Consider the following 18,970-nt stretch of genomic DNA (forward strand, 5'->3'; position numbering starts at 1 on the left):
TTCCTCCAAATCATTTATATATACATTTATATACATGTATATATACATTTATATATACAAACCCGCTCTCCTCTTTGCAACCTCCGTGCTCCAGTCCGGGTATATTCGGATCTCCGCATTCTCCCAGCTGCTGCTCCGCTCTTTCTTGGCCCATTTCAAGACCCTCTCTCTGTCCGTGAAACAGTGAAACCGCACCACAATCGCCCTTGGCGGCTCATTAGTCTTGGGCCTCCTCGCCAGCACCCGGTGTGCTCCAACGGCCTCGAAGGGGCCTCCGTGCCCATCATCGACTCGAGCATCGTGCTCGCATATGCCCCGGCATCGGCCCCCTCCACTCGCTCAGGAAGACCCAGGATGCGAAGATTCTTTCTCCTCGACCTGTTCTCCAGGTCTTCGAATCTTCCCGACCACCTCTTGTGCAGCGCCTCGGGCTCCTCCACCCTCACCGCCAGGCCCAAGATCTCATCCTCGTTCTCATTGTCTTTTTTCTGCGCCTCCTGGATCTTTACCTCGCGGGCCTTCTGGGTCATCTCTAGTTCTTCAATCGCCGACAGCATAGGCACCAGCATCTCTTTCCGCAGCTCCTCGAAACAGCATTTGATGAACTCTTGCAGCTCTGGCCCGCATTCCACTTTATCCCCAGCCGCCGCCATTTTGTTTTTCTTCCCTTGCTTCTCCCGCTGTTCCAATGCCGCTTTTTTGGCCGTTTCACTTCTAGTCCAGTCCATAAACGGTGAAGGGGGACCTCACTCTTCCCTTCCCACACGGAGCGTCTTCAAAAAATTCCCGTTGGGGCTCCTCTAGAGAGCCCGAAAGTCCATGATCGCGGGAGCTGATGACTCATGCGGCTTAGCTCCGCATCGCCGCAACCGGAAGTCCCCAATACAAGATACTATTAACAAAGAATTCAAGAGTAATTTATTTCTGCACAGTGGATGAATGCGGAGCTCGCTGCCCCAAAGAATGGTTGAAGTGGGTAACAGTGATGCATTTAAAGAGGAGGTTTGATACATAATAAACGAAAAAGGAATACAAGATGGTGGTGGTGGGCAGGGGAGATAATTAGATCAGGAGGAGGTTCTTGATGGGTATAAATGGTGGCATGGACCAGTTAGGCTGAATAGTTCCTCTGCTGTAGATTCCATGTAAAATTTCAGAGTTCAAATGCTGGTTTATGTTGCATTTCCTTCCCCAAAATCCCTTGCTGAGCCGCTTTATCTTTTTGAATTCAAAAGTAGTCCAACTATTTATCATTATTAGAAGTGAATGAGAATGGGTGTGTGAAGTGACCTGGACCAGACCGGAAGGAAGCAAGGAAGAAACAGCCAGCGAGAATCACCTTTGCAAAGAGGAACCAGAGGGACTCAGGGATCGGATCTACAGCATACCAAACCACCTTTGCAGGTAGTATAGTCGATTCCTGGGTGTTTCTTGTATGTATATCGTGGGTAATTTACAGGTTAACCCTCTTTAATAAAGTATGTTGCATTAAAAAAAAAAGTGAATGAGAATGAAACAGCTCTTCGGGTACAATTAAAGAGACGAAGAGCAAAAAATCATCCAGAATAAACATTCTTTTTCCTGGGGTGCCCGTGTTCCAGTGGGAGAGGCAGGGAGCCACCCAGCCCTGTCCCTGACCACCTAGGGCTGTCCGATGGCCTGGGAGACCCCCCCCACCCCCCCAATGGCCTGGGAGATATCCTTCCTCCCCCCTAGGTGCTGTTCCAATAAAATATAATTCTTAAGACACTATTGGCAGCAGTTGCTTATTAACTGGGACAGTTCTTATTAACTTCAATAGTTTATTTTTACATTTATTCCGCAGTTGTAAATCAAAGGTCACACACTATAAAACACATAGAAATACATGAAAATGTAAATCAAATTTTGCACTTTAGGAAATTATAGTTTTCCTCAGTTAGTGCACTTTTAAGAAAGCTATATATAAAATAGTTCAAACAGTGACAAATATGCTGGCTAAAACTCAAAATAAAATGAAACGTGCTCAAGAATAATTGTAATTTGTAAAGGATAACTAAAGAGACAGTAGACTTAAACAGAGTAAGATTTGAAGTAAATGCAGGCAGTGCTTCAAATTCTTTCATTAATGGCTCTCTCTATTTCTGCCATTTGCTTGTGTCCTTCATATGTAGCCTTCTGCGTCACTATGGCCAAACGTTCATGGTATTGTTCCAGGTGAGCCAGCAATTTGGAATACAGATTCTGAGTAGATAAAGCAAGAACAAAAATGTGTATCCTCATCCTCTCCTTCAGAATATTCTTCTTTTACTCATGTTATTGCTTTAGCAAGCAAGAAGCTATTATTAAAAAGGTAGTAGCAGGACATTTAGAAAATACTACAATCAGAGTCAACATGGCTTTGAGAAAGGGAAATCACGTTAGATAGATTTGTTAGTTCTTTGAGAATGTAACAAGCAGAGTGAATTAAGGGGAACCAGTCAACAGTGTATTTCAATTTCAAAAAGGTAGTTGATAAGGTGCAGCATGAAAGGGGTCATATATTGGCATGGATAGGGGCTAACTAACAAGAAACACGAAGTGGGGAGAGATGGCTCATTTTTAGGCTGGCAAACTGTAACTAGTGGAGTGCCACAGGGATCAGTGCTGGGCCTCAACTATTTACAATCTGCATTAATGACTTGGATGCTGACAATACAAAGATAGTTAAAAAAGGTAAGTTGTGTGGAGGGTTCAAAGGGATGTAGATAGGTTAAGTGAGTGGCAAAAATATGGCAGATGAGGAGTATAATGTGAGAAAATGTCACATTGTCCACTTTGGCAGAAAGAGTAGAAAAGCAGGACATTTTTTAAATGGATGGAAACTTCAAGAATGCAGCAATACAGAGGAACCTGGATGTCATTGTTTGCGAATCACAAAGTGAGCATACAGGTACAAATAACTAAGACGGCAAATAGAATGTTGGCCTTTATTGCAAGGGACTAGATTATAAAAGTAGGAAAGTCTTGCTATACCTGTACAGGACATTTATGAAACAACATCAAGAGTACAGTGTGCAGTTTTAGTCACCTTAAAGCAGTTCAGTGAAGATTCATTAGGCTGATTCCTGGGATGGAAGGGTTGTCTTATGAGGAAAGGTTGAACAAGTTGGGCCTATGCTCATCAGAGTTTGGAAGGATGAGAGATGATCTTATAGAAACATGCAAGATTTCGAGGGGGCTTTTCAGTGTAGATGCTGAGAGGAATTTTCCCCTTGTGGGAGAATCTAGAACAGGGATCAGAGTTTCAAAATGAGGGGTCTCCCATTTGAGATGGAGCTGAGGAGGAAATTCTTCTCTTTGAGGGTTATTAGTGTTTGGAATTCTCTTCCCCAGCGAGCAATGGAGGCAAGGTTATTGGATAGATACAAGGCTGAGTTTTTTTTTAATGTATTTATTTATTTTTTAATTAAGGAGCAATTTAACGTGGCCAATCCACCTACCCTGCACATCTTTGGATTGTGGGGTGAAACGTGGAGAATGTGCAGACAGTGACCTGGGGCCAGGATCGAACCCGGGCCCTCGGCGTGGTGAGGCACCAGATACAAGATCGAGTAAAGACAGATTTTTGGGACAGCACGGTGGTGCAGTGGTTAGCACTGCTGCTTCACAGCAGAGGTCCCAGGTTCGATCCCGGCTCTGGGTCACTGTCCGTGTGGAGTTTGCACATTCTCCCGGTGTTTGCGTGACTTTCGCCTCCACAACTCAAAGATGTGCAGGGTAGGTGGATTGGCCATGCTAAATTGCCCCTTAATTGGAAAATAATGAATTGGATATTCTAAAAAAAGGACAGATTTTTGATAGAAAAGAGAGTCAAAGGTTATGGGGGACAGCAGAAAAGTGGAGTAAAGTCAACATTAGATCAGCCATGATCTTCCTGACTGACAGAGCAGGCTCGAGGGGCCAAATGGTCTAGTCTTATTCCTATTTCTAATGTGCCTATCGAACAAAAATTTGACATCAAGCCATATGAAGTTTAGCAGCTGAATTATGGCGTTTAGGGTCGTGGCAGCTAAAGGCAGAGCTGCCAGTGACCGAACAAAAATCCGTAATGCTTAAAGGACCAGAATTGGTGCATCGCACATATTGGAGGACTGATGACAGTAAGAATTTGCAAGTCTTTTTGTCTGCAACGACTGCACACTCTCATCTACATGAAACTAAAATGAACCCTCAATTTTAGAGCTCAGTTTTCAAAATAAAATAATCAGATGTAGTGACAATGGAGTCAAATTGCCACTCCACTCGTAGTTACTACCTTGAAATCCAGCCATTCCTATCTTGCCCAACCTTCCAACTCAGGATGGCTGAGATCTGTGCAGTGCATCGTGTTCCTGGGGCCTACTGGGGTTGCAGGGGGAGAAAGAGTTGGGTTGGGCCGGTGGGGAGATCAGTGCTATAGTTAGAAGTGGTTTTTATTGTTCTAAGCGTTTCTAGGTAACTAGTGTTGTAACACAGTCAGAACCATCCAAAGTTAGCGATTTAAATCACATTTCAGGTGGTTCCCAGTGCAGGGCAATTGTCCAAAGGAACTTTGAACTTCCTGAGCAAGTGTCATGCAATCCTTACCTGGGAACATCCAGTGGGGGAGGGAGGGCAACTCTGGGGTACTCCACAGATGCATTGCCCTGGAGCCTGGATGCTATGGCCCATTAAATATGGATATGTCACTTCTGCTAAAAACATTGATCAACATAGCAAGTTTATTCGTTTAGGAAAAGCTTTGATTTTAAAATTAGCTCAGCTATGGGCTGAACAGGTAAGGATTGTACAGCTACAATTAAAAAGCTAAATCTGGAAAGATTTGACACAGTTTACATTTTGCACAATGCTGAAAGGCTTGCTAACAAGTTTAATTTACCAAAATCCTCTCAAATCTCAATCTAGGACATCATAGACTTCGTAACGATCATTCTTCATTTAAAACTATGGGCTCACTTTTCCAATATTTTTTCCCAAAGTGTCAGGTTCTGACTGAAAACTGGTGTTTGACTCTCCAGCTGCACAGCTGAATTTGTAGAAAAAGCAGTGTTCATGGTTTACGCTGTCAATGTGGCAGGACGGGGTCTAAGAGGTCACGAGGCCAGCTACACATAGATCAGGGTGCCATTTTTAAAGGTTGTGCCAATCAGCATAGAAAATAAACGTGTCCAGATACGGAGGACCCCTACAAGCAGGCAACGCCCCCCCCCCCCCCTCCAATATAAACACAGCACAGGCATCGGGGATTTCCCAATTCTTGTGATACTTTGGGGCTATCTCACTGATGGCATCCGCAGGCTCAAAATTCCACTTTACATTCCACTTACTTCTGACACTCTATCAAAGTAGGAAAGAATACAAAGCGGGTAATTAAAGGCCAGTTAGCTTAACTTCGGTAGTAGGTAAGATGCTGGAATCTATCATCGAGGAAGAAATAGCGAGGCATCTGGATGGAAATTGTCCCATTGGACAGATGCAGCATGGGTTCATAAAGGGCTTAACTAATTTAGTGGAATTTTTTGAGGACATTACCAGTGCGGTAGACAACGGGGAGTCAATGGATGTGGTATATTTGGATTTCCAGAAAGCTTTTGACAAGGTGCCACACAAACGATTGCTGCATAAGATAAAGATGCATGGCGTTAAGGGTAAAGTAATAGCATGGATAGAGGATTGGTTAATTAATAGAAAGCGAACTTCCGGTTGCGGCGATGTGGAGCTAAGCCGCACATTTCACCAGCTCCCGCTAGAACGGACTTTTGGGCTCTCCGGAGGAGCCCCAACGGAACTTTTTTGATCGAATCCCGTGTGGGAAGGTGAAATAAGGTCCCCCTTCCATTGTGTATGGAGGGGACTAGAAGTGGAGGGACAAAAAAAGAAGCTTTGGAGCAGCGCCAGAAACGAGGGGGAGAAAACAAGATGGCGGAGATCGAGCAGCATGGGGGCCGGACCAGCAGGAGTTTCGTGGAGGAGCTTAAAAAGGAGGTGCTGGCGCCAATGCCGTTGGCATTCGAGGGGCTGAAGGCGACCCAGAAGGCCCAGGCGGTAAAGCTCCGAGAGGTGAAGGAAAAAACCAATGAGAACGAGGACGAGATCTTGGGCCTGGCGGTGAAGATGGAGGCGCACGAGGCGCTGCACAAGCGGTGGGCCGAGAGATTCAAAGTCCTGGAGAACAGGTCGCGGAGGAAGAACCTCCGGATTCTAGGTCTCCCCGAAGGAGTGGAGGGGGCTGATGCTGGGGCATATGTGAGCACGATGCTCCATTCGCTGATGGGTGCGGGGCCCTCTCCGAGCCCCCTGGAGCTAGAAGGGGCTCACCGGGTCCTGGCGAGGAGACCCAAGGCTGGTGAGCCGCCAAGGGCGATAGTGGCGAGGTTCCATCGTTTTGCGGAATGAGAGAGTGTCCTGAGATGGGCCAAGAAAGAGCGGAGCAGTAGATGGGAGAATGCGGTGATCCGAGTTTATCAGGACTGGAGCGCGGAGGTGGCAAAAAGGAGAGCCTGCTTCAATCGGGCCAAGGCGGTGCTGCATAAAAAAAAGGGTGAAATTCGGAATGCTGCAGCCAGCGCGACTGTGGGTCACGTACCAGGACCGACACCACTATTTCGAAACGCCAGAAGAGGCTTGGACCTTTATCCAAACGGAAAAATTGGACTCGAACTGAGGGGCTGTGGTAGTGGGGGAGATGTTGACTGTATACAGGGTTGTAAATATGGGTAAAGAATGCTTCACGGGTGGGACGGTGAATGGGGATGGGGGAAGAGTTTTTGATGGGGTGGACAGTGAGAAATGTGGGCGTCGGTACTGGAGGGAGGCGAGACTCGGGGATGGGGGAATTAGGATAAGGCCGCAACAGGAGCTGCGTCACAGGGGGCGGGGCTGGCTTGGGAAAGCGCGGGCTTTTTCCCGTGCTAGGGAGGGGGGAGGAGCGCAAGGATGAGGAGGGATTTCCACACCCGGGGGGGGGTCAACGGGTAGGGCTGGGGTCAGCAGGAGTCAGCTGACTTACGGAAGTATTATGGGGGGGAGCGAAAGAGCTAGATTTGGATCTAGTGGGGAGGGGGGGGACAATAGGGTTGCTGCTGCAATGGCCGAGGGGGAACTGAAAATCGAAGAGGTAGTCGGGGCGGGGGTTCCCCATTTGGGGGACTGGAGGGTGCGGGTGACGCGGGCAGAGGACTGGCCTGAAATAGGAGATGGCTAGTCGGCGGGGGGGTAGGCCCCCAATCCGGCTAATCACGTGGAATGTGAGAGGCCTAAATGGGCCGATTAAGAGGGCCCGAGTGTTCACGCACTTAAAGGGACGGAAGGCAGAGTGGTCATGCTTCAGGAGACACATCTGAAGGTGGCAGATCAGGTCAGGTTAAGAAAGGGATGGGTAAGAGAGGTGTTCCATTCGGGGCTGGATGCGAAGAATAGAGGGGTGGCAATACTGGTGGGGAAGCGGGTGTCGTTTGAGGCCAAGAACAGAGTGGTGGATAACGGGGGCCGGTACATGATGGTGAGTGGTAGGTTGCAGGGGACGGGGGTGGTATTGGTGAATGTATACGCCCCGAACTGGGACGACGCTGGATTCATGAAACGTATGTTGGGGTGCATCCCGGACTTGGAGGTAGGAAGCTTCATAATGGGGAGGGGACCTCAACACGGTGCTGGACCCAGCGCTGGATCGCTCCAGATCCAGGATCGGAAAGAGGCCGGCTGCGGCCAAGGTGATCAGGGGGTTTATGGACCAGATGGGGGGAGTAGATCTGTGGAGATTTGCCAGGCCTTTGGCCAGAGAATTCTCCTTTTTCTCCCATGTACACAAGACCTACTCCCGGATAGATTTTTTTGTTCTGGGCAGGGCATTGATCTCGAAAGTAGAGGGAACGGTGTATTCGGCCATAGCCATTTCAGACCACACCCCGCACTGGGTGGAATTAGAGCTGGGGGAGGAGAGGGACCAACGCCCGCTGTGGCGGTTGGATGTGGGACTGTTGGCAGACGAGGAAGTGTGCGGGAGTGCATCGAAAGGTATCTGGAGGCCAATGACAACGGGGAGGTGCAGGTGGGAGTAGTATGGAAGGCGCTGAAGGCGGTGGTCAGGGGAGAGTTAATCTCCATCAGGGCTCGTAGGGAGAAGAGAGAGGGTAGGGAAAGGGAGAGGTTACTGGAGATTTTAAGAGTGGACAGGAGATATGCAGAGGCCCCTGATGAGGGACTACTCAGGGAGAGGCGAAGTTTCCAGACGGAGTTCGACCTGTTGACCACAGGGAAGGCAGAGACACAGTGGAGAAAGGCACAGGGGATGATGTACGAATATGGGGAGAAGGCGAGCCGGATGCTGGCACATCAGCTCCGTAAAAGGATGGCAGAGAGGGAAATAGGTGGAGTCAAGGATGGAAGGGAAACTATGGTGCGGAGTGCGGTGAAATTGAATGCGGCATTCAAGGCCTTCTACGAGGAGCTGTATAGGTCCCAGTCCCCAGGGGAAAAAGAGTGGATGCGACGATTCTTGGACCAACTGAGGTTCCCGAGGGTGGAGGAGCAGGTGGTGGCTGGTTTGGGGGCGCCAATTGGGTTAGAGGAGCCGGTTACAGGACTGGGGAGCATGCAGGCGGGGAAGGCCCCGGGACCGGATGGGTTCCTGGTGGAGTTCTATAGAAAGTATGTAGACCTGTTAGCCCCGTTGCTGGTAAGGACTTTCAATGAGGCAAGGGAGGGGGGGGACCCTGCACCCGACAATGTCGGAGGCGACAATCTTTTTGATCCTGAAGCGGGATAAGGACCCGCTGCAATGTGGGTCGTATAGGCCGATCTCGCTCCTCAACGTAGATGCCAAGTTGCTGGCAAAAGTGTTAGCTACGAGGATTGAGGACTGTGTCCTGGGGTGATTCACAAGGACCAGACGGGGTTTGTAAAGGGCAGGCAGCTAAATACCAATGTGCGGAGGCTGCTGAACGTGATTATGATGCCATCGGTGGAGGGAGAGGCGGAGATAGTGGCAACCATGGACGCGGAGAAGGCCTTTGACCGGGTAGAGTGAGAGTATCTCTGGGAAGTGTTGAAGAGGTTTGGGTTCGGGGGAGGGTTTATTAGTTGGGTTAAGCTCCTGTATAAAGCCCCGGTGGTGAGTGTGGTTACAAATCGGCGGAGGTCGGAGTATTTCCATCTGTACCGTGGGACGAGGCAGGGGTGCCCCCTGTCCCCCCCGCTGTTTGCACCTTTGGCCATGGCGTTAAGGGAGTCGGGGAAATGGAGGAGGGTGGTCCGAGGGGGAGAGGAGCATCGAGTATCGCTGTACGCAGACAACCTGTTGCTGTATGTGGCGGATCCAGTGGAGGGGATGGTTGAGGTCATGCAGACCCTAAGGGAGTTTGGAGACTTCTCGGGCTAGAAGCTCAATGTGGGAAAGAGCGAGCTCTTTGTGGTGCATCCTGGGGATCAGGGAAGAGGGATAGACGACCTACCGCTGAGGAGGGCGGAAAGGAGCTTTCGATACTTGGGGATCCAGGTAGCTCGGAGCTGGGGGGTACTGCACAAACTTAACTTGACGCGGCTGGTGAAACAGATGGAGGAGGACTTTAAAAGATGGGACATGTTGCCACTCTCGCAAGCGGGTAGGGTACAGTCGATTAAAATGGTGGTCCTCCCGAGGTTTCTTTTTGTATTCCAATGCCTCCCAATTTTGATTACCAAGGCCTTCTTTAAGAGGGTAAGCAGGAGCATTATGGGATTTGTGTGGGCGAGTAAGACCCCGAGGGTAAGGTGGGGGTTCCTGGAGCGTAGCAGAGCTAGAGGAGGGCTGGCATTGCCGAATCTGAGTGGCTACTATTGGGCAGCCAATGTGGCGATGATCCGTAAGTGGGTGATGGAGGGAGAGGGGGCGGCATGGAAGAGACTGGCGATGGCGTCCTGCAAAGGAACGAGCCTGGGGGCGCTGGTGACGGCACCGCTGCCGCTCTCGCCGACAAGGTACACCACGGGTCTGGTGGTGGCGACAACGCTAAACATCTGGGGGCAGTGGAGATGACACAGGGGTGCGATGGGAGCCTCGGTGTGGTTCCCGATCAGAGATAACCACCGGTTTGTCCCAGGAAGGATGGACGGGGGGTTTCGGAGCTGGCATCGGGCAGGGATTAGAAGAATGGGGGACTTGTTCATCGATGAGACGTTTGCGAGCTTAGGGGTGCTGGATGAGAAATTTGGACTACCCCCGGGAAATGCCTTCAAGTACATGCAAGTGAGGGAGTTTGTGAGGCAGCAGGTGAGGGAATTCCCGCTGCTCCCGGCACAGGGGATTCAAGACAGGGTGATTTCGGGCACTGAGTGGCAAAGCAAAACGTGCAGAGGATACGGGAAGTCTGCAGAGGGATTTGGATAGTTTAAGTGAATGGGCTAGGGTCTGGTGATGGAATACAATATTGATAAATGTGAGGTTATCCATTTTGGTAGGAATAACAGCAAAAGGTATTATTATTTAAATGATAAAATATTAAAACATGCTGCTGTGCAGAGGTACCTGGTGTCCTAGTGCACGAGTCGCAAAAAGTTGGTTTACAGGTGATTAAGAAGGCGAATGGAGTTTTGTCCTTCATTGCTAGAAGGATGGAGTTTATGACTAGGGATGTTATGCTGCAACTGTATACGGTGTAGTGAGGCCACACCTGGAGTATCATGTTCAGTTTTGGCCTCCTTACCTGAGAAAGGACATACTAGCGCTGGAGGATGTGCAGAGGAGATTCACGAGGTTAATCCCAGAGTTGAGGGGGTTGGATTACAAGGAGAGGTTGAGTAGACTCAGACTGTATTCATTGGAATTTTGGAAGGATGCGGGGGGGATCTTATAGAAACAGATAAAATGTATGAAGGGAATAGACAGGATAGATGCGGGGAGGTTGTTTCCACTGGTGCGGGAAAGCAGAACTGGGGGCATAGCCACAAAATAAGGGGAAGTAGATTTTGGACTGAGTTTAGGAGGAACTTCTTCACCCAAAGGGTTGTGAATCTATGGAATTCCCTGCCCAGTGAAGCAGTTGAAGCTCCTTCATTAAATGTTTTCAAGATAAAGATAGATAGGTTTTTGAAGAATAAAGGGTTATGGTGTTCGGGCGGGAAAATGGAGCGGAGTCCACAAAAGATCAGCCATGATCTTATTGAATGGCGGAGCAGGCTCGAAGGACCGTGGGGCAGCACGGTATCATAGTGGTTAGCACAATTGCTTCACAGCTCCAGGGTCCCAGGTTCGATTCCCGGCTGGGTCACTGTCTGTGCGGAGTCTGCACGTTCTCCCTTTGTGTGCGTGGGTTTCCTCCGGGTGCTCCGGTTTCCTCCCACAGTCCAAAGATGTGCAGGTTAGGTGGATTGGCCATGCTAAGTTGCCCATAGTGTCCAAAAAATTGCCCTTAGGGTTGGTTGAGTGGGGTTACTGGGTTATGGGGATAGGGTGGAGGTGTGGGCTTGGGTAGGGTGCTCTTTCCAAGAGCCGGTGCAGACTCGATGGGCCGAATGGCCTCCTTCTGCACTGTAAATTCTATGACTCTATGACTATGACCAGATGGCCTACTCCTGCTCCTAGTTCTTATGTTCTAACTCTAATCCTTACAGCTGAAACAGGCATTTTGGGCATGTGGGTTACTCCCCTCCTGCACTGTATAATTTCTCTCTCAAGTGGCCAGTTGCAATTGCAATTTTTGCTAAAGGAAGACATTCAGCAGGGCAACACGATGGTGCAATGGTTAGCACTGCTGCCTCACGCCACCAAGGACCCGGGTTCGATCCTGGCCCCGGACCACTCTCCATATGGAATTTGCACATTCTCCCCGTGTCTGCGTGGGTCTCACCCCCACAATCCAGAATAAATATGCAGGCTAGATGAATTGTCGGGTACTCTAAATATATTTTTAAAAAGGAAGACATTCAGCAAGTCAGCCAGTCGCTTAAGTTAATGCAAATCACTTCAGGTTTAGGTGGTCAAACGTCCCAAGTCATGTAAAGCTAAAAAAGAGCCTGGGTGTCTTGTTACAATAAGGCTACGTTGTAGATTACAGCCTCGTCTTCATATTGCTATGACATACCTGACATTCAGATTCATCTTTAGTACAGCTCTCCTGCAATGCCTGGCTTTTTGTCAGATATTGTTGCCGTCCACTGTTTATTTGTGCAATCTGCTCAGATACCTCCTGGCTTCGCTGCTTAAACTGATCAAACTCACTAATCAAAAAACATACAAAGAAAAATAAACTTTAAATGCTTTTGGATTTTACAATGCAATATATCTTAAAACAAAACAAATAAGCATTCATTTTTAATAATCCAGAATTTAATTTATAAAATTAAAGCCGATAGCCCAAATTCAATGTTGCATTTCTTGTAACATTATCATCAAATGTGGAAAACAATCATCTATTCGATATGAAATTCATTTTAAAACTAAAAATTACTTTAATATTATAACGGTCTGAAAATTAGTGGCCAAAGCCAAAGGTATGAAGATATTTTTTGGCAATTGATAGAGGTATTCAAAATCATGAAGGGTTCTGGTCAGAGTGGGTAGGCAGAAACTGTTCCCATTGGTGGAAGGATCAAAAACCAGAGGGCATTGACTTAAATTAATTGGCAAAAGAAGCAACGTCGATATGGGGAAAAATATTTTCACAAAGTGGTTCGGATCTGGAATGCATTGCCTGAGACTGTGGGGAGGCAGGGTCAATTGAGGGAATTGATCATTATTTGAAAAGGAAGAAATTGCAGGGTTAAGAATAAAAGGCAGGGGGAGGCATCAATTGTTCCTTCAGAGGGCTTGCACAGACATAATGCTCTGACTTGTCTCCTTCTGTGGTGTAACCATTCTATGATTCTTCAAGGAATCATGACATTATAGCATTCACGATCTGTGGCGAAAGGCAAATGCTTCTTGGCCACTTCAAATGGGTGGAATTATTAGACTTCAGAAGTTTCTGACTCTCTCTCTCTCCAGGGACCCATTGCAATTAGTTTCTTTCCCGTCTTTTTCCCAAATCTTTCCCCCATCCACTTATTCACTCAGCAGCCCCTATTCTTAAACTGCTGACACATACACACCTAAAACCCCTACCCCACAACTCACTCAAATTAGCAACCTGGCATTTCAACAGCTTTACAGCAACATTGAGCTGCCCTGGGACCCCATAGGCCCCTTCATGGCCAGGCCAGTGATTGAAAACCGGTGCTGATTCAGTACAACTAAATGAAGCTTGGGCTTCCTCTCCTCCCCATCCCTCACTGCCTGCCAACTCCATGGCTCTGCCAAGCAGCCAGCAGCAGAGCATGCCCTTCCAGTGAGGTGAGTGACAATAGCCGGGTCTCGGCTGATGCAAATCTGTGGGGCAGTAGTTGAGATTTGGCTCCAGGCGTGAGCTACAATGGGGCTCCCCACCCTGGAGTTCACTGATTGCACCCTGGACATCTCGGACTTCAGGGATCAGCTGAAAGCATAAGATCAAGGTTGAGCGCACTAACATTCATGGTGGAGGTCAGAACATCATTTCCAAGGCAAAAGGCAGAAATTTCACACCCCATTTAGACCCAAGAATTTCTTCTGTGTATATGTTGACAAGGAATTATAAATACATATACAGAGATACAAAAGAATATTTGTGCAAAACAGATAAGCAATAATGGTTAACAAGTAGTGACACTTGAGGGCATATAACGGATAGAGAAACACAATTAGAAGATGAAAAAAGTTTAAATTTGGAATCCTTAAGTTTTCAGTTTGCATAACTTCAAAACAGATTACGAGAGGACGTTCATAGGGCGGCACAGTGGTTAGCACTGCTGTCTAACGGCGTGAGGACCCGGGTTCAATCCCGGCCCTGGGTCGCTGTACATGTGGAGTTTGCACATTCTCTCCGTGTCTGTGTGGGTCTCAACGCTACAACCCAAAGATGTGCAGGGTATGTGGATTGGCCACGCTAAACTGCTCCTCAATTGGGAAAAAAAATTTAAAAATTAAAAAGAGAGGACATTCATTATTCTGAGCACTCTGCTTAGATCTGTCAATAAATTGCAATTGTGAATTTTGAAAGGTGTGAATGATCGCCAGTCACAAAGCAAAATCTGAGACAATCAGTAGTTAAATGTACACACGTGGCTACTGAATCAAGATCATGTGCCCTGGTTTCCTGTTTCTTCTGCCTCTGCATCTGTAGCTTATCGTGTTTTTCAAACTTTGAACCCAGAATCCTTTTCAACCGAGTTTCTTCTGTCTGCAAATTTTTCAATTCCATTTGCTTTCTCTCTTGCTCATTTTCTTCATTCCAAATCTATAGAAGTCAAGAGAAAAATATATTCCTGTAGATGGTTTCACTTTTGAGATATAAATGCCCAAAGGTTTTCAGCTCTTTAATTGGAGTGAACAAGATAGCTGATTGTAATAAGGGTTAAAAGTATATTAAAATATTACCTTTCACGTACAGTACTAATATGTGAAGAATTTTCATAGAATCACTTCAGTGCAGAAGGAGACCATTCGGCCATAGAGTCGGCATCGATCCGCTGAAAGAGCACCCCCACACTATCTGCGCAATCCCATAACACCACCTAATCTTCAAATCTTTGGGCTGTGGCACCAGAGCAATGGAGGAAACACAGGGAGAATGTGCAAACTCCAAGGGGGGAATTGAACCCGGGTCTCTACCGCTGTGAGGCAGCAGTGCTAACCATTGTGCCACCATGCCGCCAATTGTGGTTAATTTTCTCGAGGATACCATGAACATGTTTAATGCTAGAAACAGAGGAACCAAATAATAGCGTGGTGCTTTGAAACACTAATGGTACTATTACTTTGCACATTCTCAACGCAACCTTCAGGAGTGCCCTCACAAGATCAGCTCCAGTTCTAACTACGGAAAAGCTTAATAAGATCACACTTAAGAGTAGGGGGGCAATACTGAGATCTAAGGTATAGGAACGATATTGAGTTTTTAGAGCAGATCCAACAAAGGTTTGTTAGGATGCTCGGGTGGAGAAATATAAATATGAAGTCTAACCTGAAAAATTAATGCTTTTTCATTAGAACAATGCATATTATGGAACAATACAATAGAAATATTTAAAGAATATTTTTAATGAAACGATATAGCAGGATAGGTAAAGCAACTGTTTCTGGTATTTATGGGGTCAAGAACAAGATGACGCCAGTACAAGAATAAATGGAAGAAGTTTAGAACAGGAGCAAGGAGAATTGTCTTCAGAGTTGTGAGAAGTGGAATTCACTTCCAGAGCGGAAACAGAAGTTGTCAATATTCATGATTAGATTGGACAGGTTCATGAACAAAAAGGGGTTGAAGAGCGAGAGGTACAGGGTGAGTAAACATGATCACAAATATTTGCTCACATGGAGAATAAACACCAAAGCATTTGGCCTAAATGGTTGGTTCCTATGTTGCAACCTCAATTTAAATGTAATCAGAAAACAAGTGTGCAAGTGTGTAGGATTTGAAGCGTAGAATAAAGCCCCCTAACAATTGTACCAAATCAGTGATATCGGAGGGTACGGTGAATTTCCTGTTAGTGAGAGGAAATTTTGGAACTCATCATCCAGCAGTTAGTCTACTTTACTAGTAAGATTTGGGTCATTCTGGAATTTGATTGGAGAATACACTTATTAGGAAAAGTATATCTATATAACAAAAGTTTGAAGATGAGCATGGGTCTCACCAAAGGTATCTGCAGAAAAATGGTGGGTGGTGGGGAGCCGATTGACTTATGACCATTACTTGTTTATTGACCATGCTGATTTTGTCAAATATCGACATGTAAGAAAAACTATTACTCATCAAAACCGCCTGGCAAACAAAAACATCCAACACCACCACCACCTACCAACAGATACTACGACACCAATCACACAACCAACTCACCCCTGTCCACTGTACTAATAAATTTATTACATAGAATTTACTTTTTACTTTTATTTGTAAATTTAGAGTACCCAATTATTATTTTTCCAATTAAGCGACATTTTAGTGTGACCAATCCACCTAACCTGCACATCTTTGGGTTGTGGGGGTGAAACCCACATAGACACGTGGAGAATGTGCAAACTTCACAGTGACCCGGGGCCGGGATCGAACCTGGGTCCTCAGTGCCGTAGGCAGCAGTGCTAACCACTGTGCCGCTCCACATAGAATTTACACCACAGGAACAGGCACAGACCAACGAGTCCATGCCAGTGTTTATTTTCCCTTCGATTCTCCTCCTGCCCCTCTTCATCTTACCCCACCAGAATAAACTTCTGAGCAAATCAAGAATCCCCTGAACTGTATCTATGATATTTGCCACAATTATCCTTGCAGCAAGTTTCACATTCTCACGTGAAAGAAATATTCTTATGAATTCTATTTTGGATTTATTGGTGACAATCTGATATTTATGTCCCTTAAGTTCTCAACTCCCGCTTCAGTAGAAACATCTTCTCTACATCCAACCCATCAATGTAAAAGCCACTCTTCAGTCTTCTCTTTGTTTGAAAGAACCTCCAGCCTTTCTAGTCTTTCCTAAGAGTTGCAGCTTCTCCATTCTAGTTTCATCCTTGTACCTTTTCCAGCACTTCTATATCCGTTTTATAATAGGAGCCCAGAATTGTACCTATAAATTATATATAATTAAGGTTGTATGTCTGCCTCTCAAAAAGCCTTTACAATACATAGAACATACAGTGCAGAAGGAGACCATTCGGCCCATCAAGTCTGCACCGATCCCCTTAAGCCCTCACTTCCACCCAACCCCATAACCCACTAACCCCTCCTTAACCTTTTTGGACACTAAGGGCAATTTATCATGGCCAATCCACCTAACTTTGCACGTCTTTGGACTGTGGGAGGAAACCGGAGCTCCCGGAGAAAACCCACGCAGACACGGGGAGGACGTGCAGACTTCGCACAGACAGTGACCAAGCGGGGAATTGAACCTAAGACTGTGAAGCCACAGTGCTAACCACGTGTGCTACTGTGCTGACCCAGTCGAAGTTCTCCATCAATCTTATGCAGGAGAAAATGGGGCAATCTGGAAACTCAATAGCATTCTTCGCATACAATTTGAATACAATAATTTTCAGATCGTTCTAAGGAGTTAGCAAAAGCTTTGCAATACATTATACAGAAAAAATATTTTGCTAAACACAGTGGAATCCACTTACCTCAGTGTTCATGTTGCTTATAAGATCAGAGCCAGCCTGGGATTGTTGCAATAAACTGCAGTAAGTTTCTAGTTCTTTGTTTTGGAAATTGTTAAAGCTTGCCAACTTGTCCTGAAGTTCCATTGTTCTATCATTTTTCTTTTGCTATTAAATGCACACAAAATTGAATTACAATTGGCGAAGTGAACTCGGTCTGCTACGTCAATGTGAGACATATCAGCTAGTGTTGCCCCTGCCAAGTATTTGCTGGCATTGTTCAGGACCAGGGACTGATGGTAACAAGCTACAGCATTTTCTCTACTCCAACAATTTCCAATCTGGACAATACAGGCACACAAGGTTGGGCAGCTCACAGTTCTGACCGAGGCTCTCTGCACTTTGTTCCTCCTAAATTATGTGGGATATAGGCACCAAGAATATTGATTAGTTATGCTACCATATGATCTAGGAAGGCATAGTTTGTAAATTGATTCGTTGTAATTCAATTTGATTTTTCTTTGCTAATTAGGACAATATTATTCCTATTGTTATTTATTCTGGAAATGTGTCAGTGGCAGCAATTTCGATTATTTAAAAAGAAAAAAAAAACAGAAATAGGTCTATTTGAAGACAAATACACTTGTAAAACTGCCTTAATGACCTAATGTAACCTAATCATTTCGACAGATTTTAGGTTTTGGCCTGTTTCGAAAGGATAGCTGCAACTTAAAGAATAGGAAACATTTTAGGCAGGAAAAAAAACAAAAATGCATCAATAACACAGGTCCAGTGGTTTTCATACTGTTCAATATCAAACGTACCACTATCAATTATCATAACACTCATGCATATCTTGAACATGCATAATCCATGGGCCACTGGACATCCGTGGTGTAAAAGAGATAGTTAGGGCTTGGAAACTGGAAACTGTAAAGCGGGTGGCGTTGGAAAAGTCACAGATGTAAGTTAGACGAGACTGAAGAAGGAGAAAAGAAAAAGTCAATAGAGCTAGGAAAAAATAAGTTCCATGGGCAAGAACAGGCTCCAACAACAGATCTAGCAGGGTAGTCCTGTTTGTGACCTTGGGAAGGAGGTAGAAGCAGGCTATGTGGGATTGGATGACGATGAGATTGGGAACCATTGGGGTGGGGGTGCAGGAAAGAACGAGATCACCAAAAAAGATGAATTAATAACAGATGGGAAAACGATGGTTTGATGTTTGGTGGAGGGATCATGGTCAAGAGGAGGTATCAGACCATTGGCATTCAGACTCTGCAAGATTAAGGCCTGTGCACCAAATAACAGTGCAGACCACGTCAGCAGGATTAATAAAAATGTGATCAACAGAAAAAAATGAACACAGTGCTGCAAAATCAGAGAGAGGTAGGGAAATTGAGGCAGCCTATTTCACAGGGGAGTCAGTAGCGTAGGGGTATGGTCAATGGGCTAGAAATCCAGTGACCCAACATAATGCTCAGAGGCACCAAGTTCAAATCCCACCATCTGGAATTTAATGTCTTTTAAAAACTATAGGGAAGGAAATCTACTATCCTTACCTGGTCTGGTCTTCATGTGACTCAATCTACAGCAATGTGGTTGACTCTGAAATGGTCGAGCAAACCACTAGGTTCAAGGCCAATTAGGGATGGGTAAATAAGTGCTGGCCCAGCCAGCGATGCTCACATTCCCGGAATGAATAAAAAATAACACCAGACATTAAAAGATCGAGAGAGAGTAAAAAGGTCAGAGGGACAGAGATCGGTGGAACGAGAATTTTGAAGATAGGAGCTGTGCAGGAGGAAAAAATCTGGTTAAAGAAGTGGGAAG

The 18,970-nt window shown here is 46.1% G+C and overlaps 1 protein-coding gene across 3 annotated transcripts in view; it reads right to left on the bottom strand.

Annotated features, from left to right (window-relative positions):
• Positions 1 to 1,782: 1,782 nt before the first annotated feature.
• Positions 1,783 to 18,970, bottom strand: part of nuf2 (UF2 component of NDC80 kinetochore complex) — an 83,301-nt gene continuing 66,113 nt past the window's right edge. For all 3 annotated transcript variants that reach the window (XM_072511498.1, XM_072511497.1, XM_072511499.1), the window contains exons 11-14: positions 17,165 to 17,308; positions 14,113 to 14,288; positions 12,060 to 12,195; positions 1,783 to 2,223 (exon numbers count right to left, since the gene is read on the bottom strand). In XM_072511498.1, coding sequence (XP_072367599.1) covers positions 2,092 to 2,223; positions 12,060 to 12,195; positions 14,113 to 14,288; positions 17,165 to 17,308 — 588 coding nt within the window. In that variant the 3' untranslated portion in view covers positions 1,783 to 2,091. The remainder of the gene's footprint in view (positions 2,224 to 12,059; positions 12,196 to 14,112; positions 14,289 to 17,164; positions 17,309 to 18,970) is intronic.

The sequence above is a fragment of the Scyliorhinus torazame genome, chromosome 7 (assembly GCF_047496885.1).
Source record: "Scyliorhinus torazame isolate Kashiwa2021f chromosome 7, sScyTor2.1, whole genome shotgun sequence".
In the NCBI taxonomy this organism is placed as follows: Eukaryota; Metazoa; Chordata; class Chondrichthyes; order Carcharhiniformes; family Scyliorhinidae; genus Scyliorhinus; species Scyliorhinus torazame.